We start from the raw sequence: 16,376 nt of genomic DNA on the forward strand, positions 1-16,376 counted from the left end.
ATTTGTTACATATATACCTTGATTATTTTTTTGCATGAACTTTTAGCACTTGGTATTTGTGGTTTTATCAATTGAAATATATGAGTATTGCTTTTAGTTTAAGAATTTACAACTTTCTGCATTAACCCCATGTGAGAATGTTACCAGGATGCTACGGATGGACAAGAAATGTTGCACCCACAAGTTTCATGTTGATGAACAAACTTCCCACATGTTAGAATACATATACGTCTAGAGATGAACTAGGATTCTACACATCATCTTGTACTCCAAGCTATAGGCTTCGTGGCCTTTAAGTGTTATACTTCCGATATAATGCCCATGTTTGCATAATGTAGTGATACCACTATAGATAAATCCCTATAAAATAACAATCGTAGGGATTTATCTACTTTTACGCCATGTTTGTGTGTAGTGAAGTGATATCGAACTATAGATACAGAGTCAAATCGGTGAAATATCACCGGACCGATGTCTAGCACTGCCCCATACAATAAACCACCAAACCTATAATTTTTTGGAAAATCAACACGAAAAGATTACATGCATGAAAAATAGGGGCATGATATTTCCATTTCTTGAAAAGATTTCAGTACATGCCCCAGAAATCAAGCACAACACTCCCAAAAGTTCTCTAAAAAAACACTCGCAAAATTTTCAAAAAATATATCTCAAAAGATTGAGCACATACCTAAAAGGGAAACATAGCCCACTTTTTAAAATCCAATTTCCATTTTCGGGTTTATTCAGAAAATGAAAAGGAAAGTAGCATCAAGTACCAAAATTTGTCCACTCCACTGCAGCAACTCTCTTCCACCTTTCCTCCTCTTTCTCCCGTGCTCCCACCACCACCTACCCAAGCTCCGATCTTTCCCTCCTACACCGCGCCCTCGCCGCCGGTGCCCTCTCGCGCGCGCCGCTGCAGCCCCGGGCAATTGAGATTCGAGTAAAGGAACGAGCTATCCAGTGGCTGGTCGCTCAGGCGCCATCTAGATCCGCCGGCCCCATGGCGGGGGCGGAGGCGGAGGACGGCGGCGGCGGCAGCTGGGAGGAGATGATGCGGCGGATCCTCCCGCCGGGCACCCCTATCCCGGAGGCGCCGCCCAACCTGGACTACTCCATCGCCCTAGAGTACGACGGCCCGCCGGTGCCCTACGAGCTCCCCCGGGCGGACCCCGTGGATATCCCCGCGATCCCGACGGCGGAGCCGGCGTCCGGCCCCCAGAGCCTCGGGGGCGGCGGCGGAGGGCTGCCCGTGGCGCCGGTGGTGGTCGACCCGATCCCCCTCCCGGTGTCCCGGATAGCCCGGTGCGCGGAGCCAGAGGCTGCTGGCGGCGGCGGCGGCGGCAGCTCGGAGTCGGTGAACTCAGTGTTGCAGAACGGGGAGTTCGACGACGATGAGGAGGAGGATTCCCGCTCGCAGTCGCATGGCTCGGCGCAGAGCTCGCCGGGGCCAAGGAGCGGCCGCGAGGCGCACGGCGGGCGGAGGGGCGGCCCTGTGGTGACCTTCGGGTTCACGCCGGACAGCAAGTACAACGGCGAGAGCGACGGGATGTCGTCGGAGCAGTACGACGTGGCGGCGGTAACCAAGAAGGAGAAGAGGCGAAGGAGGCGGCGGATGGCGTGCAACCGGTGTGGGAAGAGGAAATGGGAGAGCAAGGAGGCTTGTATCGTCTGCGACGCGAGGTACTGCGGCTACTGCGTGCTGAGGATGATGGGGTCTATGCCGGAAGGCCGCAAGTGCGTCACCTGCATCGGACAGCCGATCGACGAGTCTAAGCGGTCGAAGCTGGGGAAGAGCTCCAGGACACTCGCGCGCTTGCTCAGCCCCTTGGAAGTTAGGCAGATATTGAAAGCTGAGAAGGAGTGCCAAGCTAATCAGCTTCGGCCAGAGCAACTTATTGTGAATGGTTGCCCGTTGAGGTCGGAGGAGTTGACAGACTTGCTTAGTTGTTCGCGGTCTCCTCAGAAATTGAAGCCTGGAAAATATTGGTACGATAAGGAGTCGGGATTATGGGGGAAGGTAAAATTTGTTAAATATTCAGCTTATGTATAAGTTGAATTGAATTCGTGCTAATAAATTGTCTTCTTGTAGGAAGGACAAAAACCTGACAGGATTGTTAGTTCTAACCTCAATTTCACGGGCAAGCTTCACGCCAATGCTAGTAACGGCAACACCCAGGTTTATATAAATGGAAGGCAAATAACAAAGAGCGAGCTGAAAATTCTCAAGGTTAAAATCTTTCCATTTCTACTGCTCTAGTTAGATCTTACACTTGCTATATTCCAAGTAGCATTGTTTATTCTCCTAGGGCTGCTTCTCGATAGCGCACTGTCAGAAACTGCTATACTATAAGGATCTTAGAACTCACTGCCCAGCTATAAGGATATTAGACCCCACTGCCCTCATAAGGGATAATTTAGTGTCTCTACTCTGCAGCTATTTTTATTTCGAGGCTAATATTAAGGTAGTAATGTACAGCTAAGGAAGTCGCAAGGTCAGTGAAGGAAAGTGACAACGAGTAGTAAAATGTAAATTTTGTTTTATGCATCAATCATCAATGTGATTTGTTACCCTGCGATGAGCTATTTTTTCACTTATGCAAAATTATTGTACTGATTAAGCACGTTCATTTGAATCTCGATATATTGGTTGACTTGAAATATGATTCTGCCCTTTAATTACAGGTATTGAGATTATGTATTCTGTTGTTTTAATTGTGACCACCCTTCAAAGTAAAAAATCCAGGCAATCATTACTAAGATATATCAAATTCCGACAAGTAAATTGAACAACCAGTGTGTTTCGTTAAATTGTCACATGGCACGATAACTGGCATATCCATTTTAAGACTTCCAAGTTCACGACAAATTAGGACTTTCCAGTAAATGCAATGCTTTTGTTGTTTAGGAGATGCTCTATTAAATATGAATTCATGAATGGAAGTTCCCTGCTTTAGTAGGATTGGTAACCGGCACCAGCACCAGCTGCTATTTTTTAGCTCAGCGATCTTGGATACAAGGCCACGATTTAAAGATGCCTTTTACTTGTAGAGGCAACAGATGTGTGCTAGAACTATTTTTAAACATCATTTCCATCTTGGCTGTAGGTTGCAAATGTTCAGTGTCCACGTGATACCCACTTTTGGGTTTATGACGATGGTCGTTATGAGGAAGAAGGACAGAACAACATCAAAGGAAAAATATGGGAGTCAGTATGTAACAATTTTCTTTTTTCTTTCTTTATGACTTGCTTAAGCTAGATGTGCTTATTCTAACAATCTTTTTTTTTCTATGACCAGGCTTTGACACGTTTTGCATGTGCATTGTTTTCACTTCCAGTCCCTCCTCCTGGGGACTCTAATGGAACCAAGGATGATATTCCCTATGTACCAAGAGCCGTTCCTGATTATTTGGATCAGAAAAGAATACAAAAACTGCTGCTTCTTGGACCACCTAGTGCTGGTACAAGCACTATATTTAAGCAGGTCTGATCCGATTTCACATCACTTATGCCTAGTGTCCTATTGATTCTTGCGACATACATAGCTGTTACTCGCAGTCTGGCCCTGTAACTACATGATGTAGAAGCCGTTTGGAAGCCAATAGTGATTACATTTAGCGCAAATGACCCATGATTACTTGACATTCAGTTGCTCTTCCAGTATCTAAATAAAGACCCATGTATGTGTAAGATCCTTTGCATAGACCTGGGATGGTGGGCTATGATATTTGTATATTCCAATCACCAAGATCCTATTCTTAGACATAAAACTTAAATTTTGTTTAGGAGTCTCTACTATGCAGTGTTGTATATACTTATTAACCCGTGCTTGTTCTTGCATGTGTCATGCTTACATGTGTTCTCCTTCTATGTATCAGGCCAAGTACCTCTACGGAACAAGGTTCACCGAAGAAGAACTTGATGGTATCAAATTGATGATCCAAAGCAATATGTTCAAGTATCTTGGGATTTTGCTAGAAGGTCGTGAGCGTTTTGAGGAAGAGGCCTTGTCTAGATTGCATGACACAATTTCAGAGGATGAATCAGGAGAAAAAGGTAACCTAGTCGAGTCATTTACTTCTCTTTGTTTTTTTTGGGCACATACGCTCTATTACTGAACCATTCTTTTATGCAGATGAAGCAGAAAATAAAGCTAATGGTTCAGATTCGTGCATATACTCAATAAACGCAAGGCTGAAGAAATTCTCCGATTGGCTATTGGATATCATAGCAATGGGCAATCTAGATGCATTCTTCCCTGCCGCAACACGTGAATATGCTCCATTTGTCGATGAGATGTGGAAGGATCCTGCCATACAAGCAACATATAAAAGAAAGGATGAGTTACATTTTCTCCCTGATGTTGCCGAGTACTTCCTGAGCAGGGTAAGAAAACAGAGCTTTAAAATTACTACCGCAACACCTGTAGTAAGACAGCACTCAGAGCACTTGACTATATTTCACTCGATGATGAGTTCCTGTGACCATAATTTATTACTTCCAGAACTTAAGCTCATGTTACATATTAAGTGTTAGTGTTTTAAAATATTCAGCATATAGTGTCTATTATCATGTTGAATCCATCTTCTAAGGATTGCTGATCACCGTTCCAGATTGCTTATTTTTGTATTTATCTTGGACCGTTACTTATAATATTTTGGTTCTTTTTATGTTCAAGTTTCAAGGCATGCCCAGTATTTCGTTTTCAACTTGTTCAACTGATTTATCCTATGCATCGCATACTCTTGCAGGCTATTGAGGTATCGAGCAATGAGTATGAACCTTCAGAGAAGGATGTGATATTTGCTGAAGGAGTAACGCAAGGGAATGGGTTGGCTTTCATTGAGTTCACCCTTGATGATCGTAGCCCAATGTCTGAACCTTACATCGACAACCCGGAGGCGCATTCTCAGCCTCTTACCAAGTATAATCTCTTAGCCTCCACCACAGCTTGTGCAAAGAACATCTTAATTGGGCACACTTAATCTTATGTATGTTTTGCTCCTCAGATACCAGCTGATCAGAGTAAGCGCCAAGGGCTTGAATGATGGTTGCAAGTGGGTGGAGATGTTTGAGGATGTCCGCATGATAATATTCTGCGTAGCGCTCAGTGACTATGACCAAGTGGGACCCCCTGTGAATGGCAATGGCCGGCCTCTCCTGAACAAGATGATGCAAAGCAAAGAGTTGTTTGAGGCTACCATCCGGTACGCTAAAACTTTTTTCCATGACTACTACTCTTGTTACTGGTATCATGCATGGTCTTCTTAAATTTATGATTAGTTGGCTAAATTGCGAATCATCATTTTTCTCTCGTGTTGGACACATAGGCAACCATGCTTCTGCGACACACCTTTCGTGCTGGTGCTCAACAAGTACGACCTGTTCGAGGAGAAGATCAGCCGTGCCCCGCTCTCGGCCTGTGAGTGGTTCAGTGACTTCTGCCCGGTCCGGACGCAGAACAACAACCAGTCGCTGGCCCAGCAGGCATTCTACTACGTCGCAATGAAGTTCAAGGAGGTATACAACACCCACACGAACCGGAAGCTGTTTGTGTGGCAGGCGCGCGGCCGCGACCGGCAGACTGTCGACGAGGCGTTCAAGTACATCAGGGAGGTGCTCAAGTGGGAGGAGGAGAAGGACGAGAGCTACTACCAGGAGGAGTCGTTCTACAGCACCACCGAGATGAGCTCCTCCCCTTTCATCAGAGCGGAATGAGAACTGCTGCGCCGAAGGCCCGGCTCCGACTGATGATTGGCCTGTTTTTCGACGCTCTCGTGCCGTACAGAAGTCATTGATTGATTAATGGCTGTAAAAAAAGTAATCTGCAGGTTTCTTTGATGGAATGTTTTTCATTTTGTGTCTTGGCTGTCGAGAGAGATGAAGCATGACATGCTGGTCCTGATGTTGACTGGTGTGTGGTAACAATTTTTCTGCACTGCACTGATCCATGGACACCAATTGATTAATACTCCACCCTGTCCAAACAGTATAGCGCATGTTAGTTTTGTTCTATGTTCCAGTAGAAGATGAAGCTGATTCAGCTCGGGTAAGAAGACACATCAAGATTTGCAGGAACTGCAAGGAAGAACTGGGATAGCTGTTTCTGATTGGAACACCATGGAGAAAGCTATGGATAAGGCCAAGGCCAAGAACCTGGAAGTACCTAATAGTGAGTCATCTAAATCTGCCGTTCCTACAGCTTTAAATACTGCTCAAAATACCATGATTTAACTGCAAGAGTTGGTGTTCATTTAGGAACAAAATGAAGTATAAGTTTGAGGATTTCTTGAATGTTATTCCAGAACTAGAGCAATCTATGCGCAATATATTTCGAGCTAGTCAGGATTCAGGAAAAGAATGCGAGGAAAAGACTGTAGAGGTTCTGAACTTGGGAGTTGTGATCCTTCAGCTATCCAAAATCTGCATTCTGATGAAGAGGAATGTGCAGAGGAAGGTAAAGAAGTAGTAGATAGCTGTATTCGTGCTTTATCTGGTTTCAGTAGACGTGCATTAATTTGGAATGTGTAATGGCGGATTGGCGGTGATGGTACATAGAGACGAGATGGGATGGTTGGTGACTGGTGATGGTACGTTGACAGATCCACGTTTCGTTTCGTTTCGTTTCGTTTCGATCGGCCCAAGACTCACCCGATCGGAAAAAAATCCATCTGCTTGATGCGCACGGCATGAATGTCGTTATATATAACTACCGTACCAAGCTACCTAAATAGAACAAACGATCACGCCCTAGCCAGCTGGGCAGCGCGCGCGCCGTACCAAGCTTAGCTACCTCTTGCGCCGGCCGGCCGGCCGGCGATGGGGAACAGGGCGAGCCATGTGCTGTCCTACTACCACACCCAGCGGGAGGTGGTGAAGATGCAGATGGACGCCGGCGGCTGCAGCGCCGACTTCGCCGACGCGCGGGCGCAGTGCGAGGAGTGGCGGAAGAAGAAGGGCAAGGCCGCTGACGTGCGACGGTGCCGGGAAGCCACGGCGGCGCTGCGCAGGTGCATGATGAAGAAGGAGGAGCACTTCAGGACCTGCATCGCCGCCATGGACGAGGGGCTCGTGGAGGACGAGAGCTGGAGGAAGAGGGGGTGGTTCGATGATAAGCCGTCGGTCGAGGAGCGCTGGAAGTGGAGGTGGTGGACCGGCATGCTCAGGCCGTAGAGAGATCCATCTACATGTTCAGTCCTAGCAGCACGCTGCATGCTTTAGATAGACACGATCGTTTCTTTTCTTGTGAACCAGCTAGATAGATAGATCGATTGCTTTTGTCAGTTCGTTCGAATCATAGATGGACAGGTTGATTTTATATGTTTAATCTTGGTCGATTAGATTGAATCTTTGATTTATCCTCTTGTCATATACAGTTCCATATATCTTCATTTGATTTGTAGCACGATAAATTAAGTTATATGTCATTCACAAAGAAAAATGAAGTTCTACATCATTGAAAAAACTGAAACACATACAAGCGACAAAAAGTTCTAAAGAAGAAAAAAGAGAAAGTCTTTCGAAGTCACTGCACTTATCATACCAGATGGAACTAATCGACGAGTAACTAGGAACCACCTTGAGACGGAGTTCATCCATTCCTGTCTACACACGAAACCCCCACGCGTGCGTCCCCTAGGGCGTCGCCTGGGGAAACTCCTCCAGCCACCCCTACCAAATCCCAGGGGCCTCCTCTGCTGCTGGCAATGGCCGTGGGGGCGGCGGGCCTGGCGTCGAAGGCATCGGGGGTTGATTCGCGGTGGCATATCTTTGGCGGAGGCTAGGGACGATGGAAGGTGTCGGCTGCGCGCGGTGGCTGGGGCGGCGCCCTTAGCCATGCGGTTGCGGCGACGTTCCCTCGGGCGCGGCGCCCGCGCGGGATGGCTGCTTGCGGCAGATGGGGCGATGCCCTATTGGCCATGTTGCAACGATGGCTTCTTTTGGGCATCCACGCATTGGGAGGAGGTCACAGGTCTAGGCTCCCGTCTAGATTCGCCATCGGCGTGGCTGCCTGGTCGCCCGAAAGTACGTGGGGAGGCGGCGCGGTGCACTATGCCAGCCTTGGCCAAAGCGTGCACGTGGTTCGTGCTTAGGCTTGCCTCCTCTTCCACCGGAGGGTGTCGGCTGGCGGGCGGCGGTGTGGGGGCCTGCCGATCTGCCTAATAAAGGTGGCTATCCTAGGGTTCGTCTTGTGCAAAGATGGAGACCTTTCTGAGGCCTGTCCTTCTTGATCTGGCCGGCGTGGTGAGTTCTGGAATGCTCCACCGGCGAATGTAATAGTGCACCTTATGCCTGGAGTTTGCTGGATCGGGTGGTATACGGTCGTGCGCACCCATGCTTTTATTCCGACCGTTTGGTTTTGGAGGGAGCGGCGCGAACCTCTGTTCTTTTTTGCCATTAGGTGACATTTTGGTCCATGGTGAAGTCAGAGACGTAGAATATCATGAAGACTAGATTGGAAGACTAGCAATGAGGTTCAAGCTGTGCGTTGTTGAGGTACTTGCTTGGTGTTTTGGGTTTCGCAACAGCAGTATGTAAGTGGGAATGACAACACATGTGAAGTTCAGTTCAGGGTGAAAATCTAAGGTGTGGCCTTAATTGGTTGTGCATGGCAATGACCTTATTGAAGACACTGTTTTGAGAGCGGGGAATATCTTTAGGGTGAAAACCTAAGATCTTTGATCGAGCAACGATGATGCTTGTGCACTATTCTGTTCCTGGAGGCGTTGCTTTTGGAGAGTCTGGAGTTTAGGTGTTGTCTTGGTGGTAGTTGTATTGTTGGTGCTAGGGCTTGAATACCGTAGCGGGATTTTATTTTCTTAGTTTTTTTTTCTTTCTTTGGTTGTGTGCATCCGTACTGCCATTAGGGTATTACATTGTTGCAGAGGCTGGGTGTAATTGGTATCTCTCGATATTAATATATTCCTTTTATCGAAAAAAGAAACCACCTTGATCGGATTGTTGGAGATATGCCCAAGAGGCAATAATAAAGTGGTTATTATTATATCTTTGTGTTTATGATAAATGTTTGCATCCCATGCTATAATTGTATTAATCGGAAACATTAATACATGTGTGTTATGTAAACAGAAAAGAGTCCCTAGTAAGCCTCTTGTATAACTAGCTTGTGGATTAATAGATGATCATGGTTTCCTGATCATGAACATTGGATGTTGTTAATAACAGGGTTATGTCATTGGGTGAATGATATAATGGACACACACCCAAATAAGCGTAGCATAAGATCAAGTCATTAAGTTGATCTTGCTATAAGCTTTCGATACATAGTAACCTAGTCCTTCTACCATGAGATCATGTAAATCACTTACACCGGAAGGGTACTTTGATTACATCAAACGACACTGCGTAAATGGGTGGTTATAAAGATGGGATTGAGTATTCGGAAAGTATGAGTTGAGGCATATGGATCAAGAGTGGGATTTGTCCATCCCGATGACGGATAGATATACTCTGGGCCCTCTCGGTGGAATGTCGTCTAATTAGCTTGCAAGCATGTGACAAGGTCACAAGAGATGACATACCACGGTACGAGTAAAGAGTACTTGTCGGTAACGAGGTTGAACTAGGTATGGAGATACCGATGATCAAACCTCGGACAAGTAAAGTATCACACGACAAAGGGAATCGGTATCGTATGTAAATGGTTCAATCGATCACTAAGTTATCGCTGAATATGTGGGAGCCATTATGGATCTCCAGGTCCCGCTATTGGTTATTGATCGGAGAGGAGTCTCGATCATGTCCGCATAGTTCACGAACCGTAGGGTGACGCGCTTAAGGTTCGATGTCATATAAGTAGATTCGGAATATGAGATGGAGACCGAATGTTGTTCGGAGTCTCGGATGGGATCCAGGACATCACGAGGAGGTCCGAAATGGTCCGAGGAATAAGATTCATATAAGGGAAGTTGATTTCTAGGTTTCGGAAAAGTTCGGGATTTTTCCGGTGGAAGACCGGTGACAAGGGATTAACTTATCAATGCCTACGGATTGTAGACTAGGGTTTTAGCGGAAGTAGAGGGCAAGTAGATCTCGAAGGTTTCAGCCGAAAAGTGCTCGACGATGTAAAAACTAGGGTTGCGTGAGACAATGAATCGATCCTCTCTTTGTCCCTCGACTCCTCCTTATATAGGAGGTGGAGTCGAGGGATTCACAATACACAGGTTACAGAGTCCGGGAAGGTTTCTAACTCATCCCGTAAGATTACAAGTATGTTTTTCGTAATACAATTCTAGCTTTGCTTAATACTAACTTGGGCTTCCGAATCTACATATTCATCGAGTCGTGGGCCTTCAGTAAACCCCGGGTACCATCTTCGGCAGGCCCATTGGGGATGCCTATGTCAGTAGCCCCCGAGATTTTGCTTGAATCGAAGAATCAGGGAAAATCTCCAACTTTATAGTCATTCAATAACTGTCAAATTTATCACATATCTTTGGATACGTAATTATATATTGTACAGGGATAATGGTAGTTGGGGCTAGTTCATCTGACGGATCAGGTACTAGTTAACTGCTCTAGTGGCAATCCGCAAAAACCTACTTCAAGATCACGTCCCTGGACATGATCTCGGGATACTGGTGTAAACTTCGACAGGTGCCGCTTAAGGTCTTACCATTCGTCGAGTCCTACCATGTTTTATCGGGTACCTAACGCGTCCGTTAGGATTTTTCTTCGTATCTGTTGATACGGAAAAAAGTAGCAAACCGACGTCAGAGACGGTGCCACGCCGCTCAGAACGGATCTGGGGTCTTACCTTCGCAGAGTTTTGCGGCATTCAGAGATTATTCGCAACTTTGGCGCTCTGAGAATATATTGTCGAGTGCTTTTTCGGCTGTTGGAATAGCACATTTTATTGAGTCAACGGATGACTTAATATGTCCTCCCGATGGGAGTATGTTTCGAGTTATTTGTATAACTCGAAATATGCTCACTTCTTCTTTCTCTCTATATTTTTTATAATTTCATCGGGCACGCGAACAGCGTTCCCGATGGGAGTAGCCCCCGAGGCTACAGCCAAGGACTAGTGCTTGGTTGTAGGCTCAACATCTTATGCCGCTATATTGTCAATCTCTCTCGAGCTTTTTATGTCTATCGGGTGCGCGACCAGCGCTCCCGATGGGAGTAGCCCCCGAGGCTATGAACAAATGCTTGCGTTTGATCATAGGCTCTCGCCATTTCTATTTTGTCATACTTGAGCTTTTTCTTTTTTCTAAAGTAGCCCCCGAGGATTTGGGCAAAAACTTGTATTTGATCAAATGCTCTCGAAATAATTGATAATTTTTCCCTGCCGCCAGTTTCTTTTAGTCTTCACAGTCGAAATTTTCCCTTTAGTCAAGGTGACATCACTGCTGACGATAGCCACGACCACTGTATCGGGAAGACGCGAGTACTGCTCTCTCTCTGTCTTGCGGGCCCAGAACCCTCATCAATTTGACACGTCATGTAAGTGGGGGACACACGTCCTCCGCTTTTCCTGGCGCAATTACTGTAGCGCCTGTTACGTTCTCTCATAGTCAAAATACTTTTTTACCCCTTAGCCAAGGGTACAGCATCCACCGCAAAATTACTCCATCCAACGGTGCGTCGCTTCGCCTGATTCTCTATATGAGGTCTTCTTCTTCCTCCGTTCATACTTTCGCCTGCGCCGCACCTCTGTTCTCCTTCTGCAAAAATCCCCATTGCACCAAACACCTCCTGAGCTCAGCCACACTCGCACTTTTCGCCTTCGCCATTGTTGATGCCGCCGCGCGCGTGACTCACTCGCCACAGCACTCCTGAATCGAGGATGGCAGCGGAAGATCTGGAGTGGGAGAGATCCAAAATCTCCGCTCAAGATATCAACTTGCTGAAGAAGCTCGGGATCAGCAAGAAGAAAGATTCACTGCGCTTCCCCAGTGAGGAGAGCTATCCATCTCCGCCGATCGAGTACCGGGTCAGTTTCGTTGACCACCTCATCCGCGGTCTTTCTTCCCCTATTCATGATTTTCTGCGTGGGTTGCTTTTTGTTTATGGATTGCAACTTCACCACCTTTCTCCCAACTCCATCCTCCACATCTCGATCTTCATCACTCTTTGCGAATCTTTCCTTGGAGTCCAACCTAACTGGGCTTTATGGAAGCGCATTTTCCTCCTTCGCCGTAACGGCTCTCCCAATGTTGCATATAACATAGGCGGCGTTGTTATCTGCGTCCGCCCTGATGTCGAGTATTTCGATGTTAAATTCCCTGACTCAGTTCAAGGGTGGCGCAAAAAATGGCTGTATATCCATGAGGAAAGTCTCGACTCGGCGGAATACAACATTCCCCCTTTTGATGGCACCGAAAAAATCTGTCGCCGCCGATCCTGGGATGCTGAAGCCACTGACGAAGAAAAAACGGCGACAGAGGCGCTGATGACACGCATCCACGAGCTTCAAAATACCCGCGGCAAGGAACTATCGGGTATTCAAATCACAGCTTATTTCCTTAGGATTAGGGTGCAGCCTCTGCAGGCTCGCAAAAATCCCCTTTGGATGTATGCTGGCGACAAGGATGTGGATCGCCTGTCGATAGATTTATCGGTCAAGGACTTAGAAAAACTTGTCCGAAAAATCTCGTCGCTTAGCAAGAAAGACACCGTCCCGTCATCTTGCCGTGTGACACCATATAGCGCCACCAACGCGCTCCCGCAGGTAATATATTTTTCATCGTCTGTTTGTTTGCTCACTCTTTTTCTCTTTTTCGTACTGCTATTTCTTCGACTGCTGTTATTGACACAAATTCCTGTCGATACTTTTTCTACCTTGTCCAGAATCACAAAACTGCGTCACCTCTCCCTCCTCTTCCTGAGGGTGGAGAAGTCGAAGAACGGACTGTTGTCACCGACGACAACCAGGGTACTTCTCGCCCTGAGAGTGAAGTCGCGGGTTCTCAAAAATCCGCGGCTTCTTCTGAAAGAGAAGTCGAATCTGAGGCTACCGCATCGACACACTCCCTCCCCTCCGCTGTTTCTCCAAGGAACAAGAGAAAAAGGGACGAAGTTGCCGATTCTGGCACCTCCAAAGCCGGCGCACCTCCTGCCGAAGAAGTTGTTCCTACTGAGGGAAAGACAACTTTCAATCCTTACGAGGATGCCCTTGTCAGCTCGTAAGTTCTTGCTGCTTTTTGTTGCTTGCTCTCGATATTTTGTCTATGTTGTTTCTTACTTTGTCGCCTTTTTATTGTAGTGGTGACGAGGATGAAAATCCACCTATTGACGCGACTGCTCGAACGAGTACGTCGCATACTTTAGTTGTCTCTGAAGCTCAGCCTGATGGAGATGAAACTTCGCCTCCTCAGCAGGATATTGAGCATCCAACTCCAATTGCAAGCCCCCGTGCCCCTTCACCCAAGAGGGCTAGGGTCGAACCGGCCAAGGAGCCTACCTTGCCAATTGGTAGTTCCACAACTCCTTCGATGGATGATGTAAGTTCTTCACTTTTTTTTTTTCTGTGTTCCGAACATTTCAATACTGTTGACTCCCCTCTATTTTTGCTTCTCTTTTGCTTGTTGCTGTCTAACTTTTCAATTCCTATATTGATTTTTCTTTCTCTACTTTTCTTTTGGAGCCTTTGATGAAGGAGTTTATTCGTCTCGGTACCCAATTCGTCGGGTATCGTGACCATGCTAAAAAGCTTGAAGGTACTATTTTTACTGCTTCTCCTGCTAAATAAACTCTCCTTCATTTTTTGTCATGACACTTGTTTATTGTCAATTGTTTTGCCAGCCAATCTTGCGGAAGCTAACAAACGTGCTGATGCTTTCGCTCTTAAATTGGAGCAAAGCGAAAAAGCTCGCAAGAAAGCTGAATCAGATGCTGCCGCTGTCAAAGATCTTCGAAAAAGACTTCATGACGCGGAAACTTCTTTGAGTGACAACATTGCCCAGCAATCTGCCCGTGAAGATGAAATCCTTACCCGCTTAGAATCGCAAAGTCGACGTTTTGTTAGTAAGTACTCAAATCCTTGCTATTTTTTCGGGTCATCACATTCTTCCTGGCCCGCTTTTTCTTTAACAAGCTTCCTTTTGCTCACTTAGGGATGACGCAACAAGATTATGATCTAGAAAATCCTGAAGGTGATCGTCTCCTCGACGCGCTCTCCCTTCTTGAGATTCATGGAGATGAAGCACGCCAAGGCCTTACTGACGCTAGAATAGTTCTGTCACGGCTTTTTCCCTACTTCTTCGGGAAGAAGGAAGAACCCGAGGCTTTTACTGCTCTCGCCAAGTGCTTCAAATCCAAAGAAGATCTTGGACCCAGTCTTCGACAAGAAGGCCTAAAGATTGGTGTTGAAGGCACCATAGCTTTGGTTGCTGACAGCCAACAAGATGTCGACTGGGCCAAAGTTGGCGATGTAAAGGATATGGAGACGAAGAAATGGCAGTCTTTGATTAAGGCTGCCAAGCCAAACTCGAAGAAAATCCTTGCTTTCCTTGGATTCAAGCCAACTCCAGCTCCTAGTTCATCGAAGCCGGAGGTCAAGTAGACCATCTTGTCTCTCTTTTGTTTTGCTTCTCTTTTGATGCTGCCGCCAAACTTTGGCGACAACTACCCCAGTAGTTCAATAGGAACCTTTTGTAATAGCCATGTAAATCTGACCTTATTAATGAAAAAGCTATGTTGCCGAGGTATTGATATCGAAGTATTTTCTCTCCAGTTGATTTTTGACAACTATACCACTGGGCCTCATTCCTCGGCTGCCTTGCCTGCTGCGTCTTGCTCTAAAAGGTCCTCCGCTGTCGAGTATATTGGAGGTTCTTCAAGTGCTGCACAAAATGAAGACTTGGACGAACTCCGTCAACAACTGCAGTCGATGAAAGAACAAACTCTCGTGATCATGGAATAGTCTCGAAGATCATCTGAGAATGAAAAACGAGCTGTTCAACAAGCTCAAGAAGCCATAGCGTTGAAGGAAACTGCAGTTGCTGAGGCTGCCGGAGCTACGCGCCGAGAGAATCATATGCTTAAACTGATGAATGACTCTAGCTTGGATATGACGGGTATACTCCGGAAAATTTGATCATATGTTAGTTTAACCTTACTATCTTTTATTCCTTGCTGATGTTTCCGGTGAAACAGGTTCTTTTTTGGATACTGCTGCCGAAGATCAGCGTGTTGAAACCCGAACCAATGTGCTTGTCAGGCTTGCTCGTCAGCATGGTTCCAATTTCTGGGTCACTCCTGAGCGTACTCGCCAAATAGTCAGATTTCAAGATCGCGCGAGTCAGGTCCGCGACTTTCTCGACTTCTGCACGAAAACTTTGTCTTTAGTCTATAGTACCATGTTTCCTCGCAACAAAATCCCAGACACCCTTCCTGCTTTGATGGAGAAATTTCGAGATGCTCCTCATATTCATCAATTTGTGCGGGCTCAGCTAGCAGCTGGGGCAAGATTCGCCATGATTATGATACATATCTGCTACCCGAAGTTAGATCTGACTCAAATTGTCACCATGTGTCTGGCCAAGCAGGCGAAGCAGAAGAGGAACGTTGACAAAATCGACGACATTGTGCGCCCTGTAGCAGAAGAGATGATGGACGAACTGCTTCGGATGGATGCAGAATTCTTTGTGAAGGGTAGGTATGCTGAACATAGAACTGGTGCTGCAAATAACGAGGGAATCAATATAGACGCTATACTAAATGCTGATTGAAGAATTTCTTTGTTGTTTTTTCTCTGTCGAAGAACGCCTGTATATTGTAAATAACATATATGTTGTCAAATATCTCGAACTATTTTTGTTTCAACAAGGCCCCGAGCTTTTTATTGGTTCTTCCTGTGTGTCTATATTGTTTTGCGAGGTGTGTTGCACCAAAGCGAAATTTATTGTTTTGCAAGTTCTATTTTGTCGGCAGTTCATATGTATGTTGTAGCTGCTGGGTGCAAGCCCCCGAGCGCGTCGATAAAGAAGATGTATATCACCAATATCTTTTCTATATTGCAGCACCGCGAGCCCGCCTCATTAAAAACCTTTCCAGCCCCACTCGGTGCCCTGAAAAGGAAAAGAGTGCGTCTGAAAGCTCGCGGGCGTTTCAGTACATTGTATTTTTACAAAGGAGGACTATATTTTGACTCTAAGCGTAGAACCGCCTGAGTTGCGCCATGTTCCAGGGATTTGGCTCTGCAACCCCTGTCTTCTTGTCCTTTATCCTGTATGCTCCTCCTTCGATTACTTCTGTGATGATATAAGGGCCAAGCCATGGTGACTCGAGTTTCTCATGACTTTTTTGCGTGAGCCGAAGGACTAAGTCGCCGACCTGAAAGGATCTCGGGCGCAAACGTCGACTGTGGTAGTTTTTCAGGTCTTGCTGGTACTTAGTAACTCGTGAT

The 16,376-nt window shown here is 46.3% G+C and overlaps 1 protein-coding gene across 1 annotated transcript; it reads left to right on the top strand.

The window, feature by feature from the left end:
• The first annotated feature begins 795 nt into the window (after nucleotides 1–795).
• Nucleotides 796–5,973, top strand: LOC127309031 (extra-large guanine nucleotide-binding protein 3). Its single transcript, XM_051340016.2, has 9 exons — nucleotides 796–2,023; nucleotides 2,096–2,233; nucleotides 3,111–3,215; nucleotides 3,303–3,488; nucleotides 3,883–4,060; nucleotides 4,140–4,390; nucleotides 4,756–4,928; nucleotides 5,014–5,211; nucleotides 5,335–5,973. The coding sequence occupies exons 1-9, from the start codon at nucleotides 1,007–1,009 to the stop codon at nucleotides 5,720–5,722; spliced, it is 2,634 nt and encodes an 877-aa protein (XP_051195976.1). The 5' UTR covers nucleotides 796–1,006; the 3' UTR covers nucleotides 5,723–5,973.
• The last annotated feature ends 10,403 nt before the right edge of the window (nucleotides 5,974–16,376 follow it).

Source organism: Lolium perenne, chromosome 6 (assembly GCF_019359855.2).
Source record: "Lolium perenne isolate Kyuss_39 chromosome 6, Kyuss_2.0, whole genome shotgun sequence".
NCBI classification, from domain to species: Eukaryota; Viridiplantae; Streptophyta; class Magnoliopsida; order Poales; family Poaceae; genus Lolium; species Lolium perenne.

Excerpts from the sequence above, each read along its gene's own strand:
- LOC127309031 (XM_051340016.2), top strand. The coding sequence starts at position 1,007 with ATGGCGGGGGCGGAGGCGGAGGACGGCGGCGGCGGCAGCTGGGAGGAG. Across the intron at positions 3,489-3,882 it reads CAAGCACTATATTTAAGCAG|GCCAAGTACCTCTACGGAAC; the intron begins GTCTGATCCGAT and ends TCTATGTATCAG. Across the intron at positions 4,391-4,755 it reads CCGAGTACTTCCTGAGCAGG|GCTATTGAGGTATCGAGCAA; the intron begins GTAAGAAAACAG and ends ATACTCTTGCAG.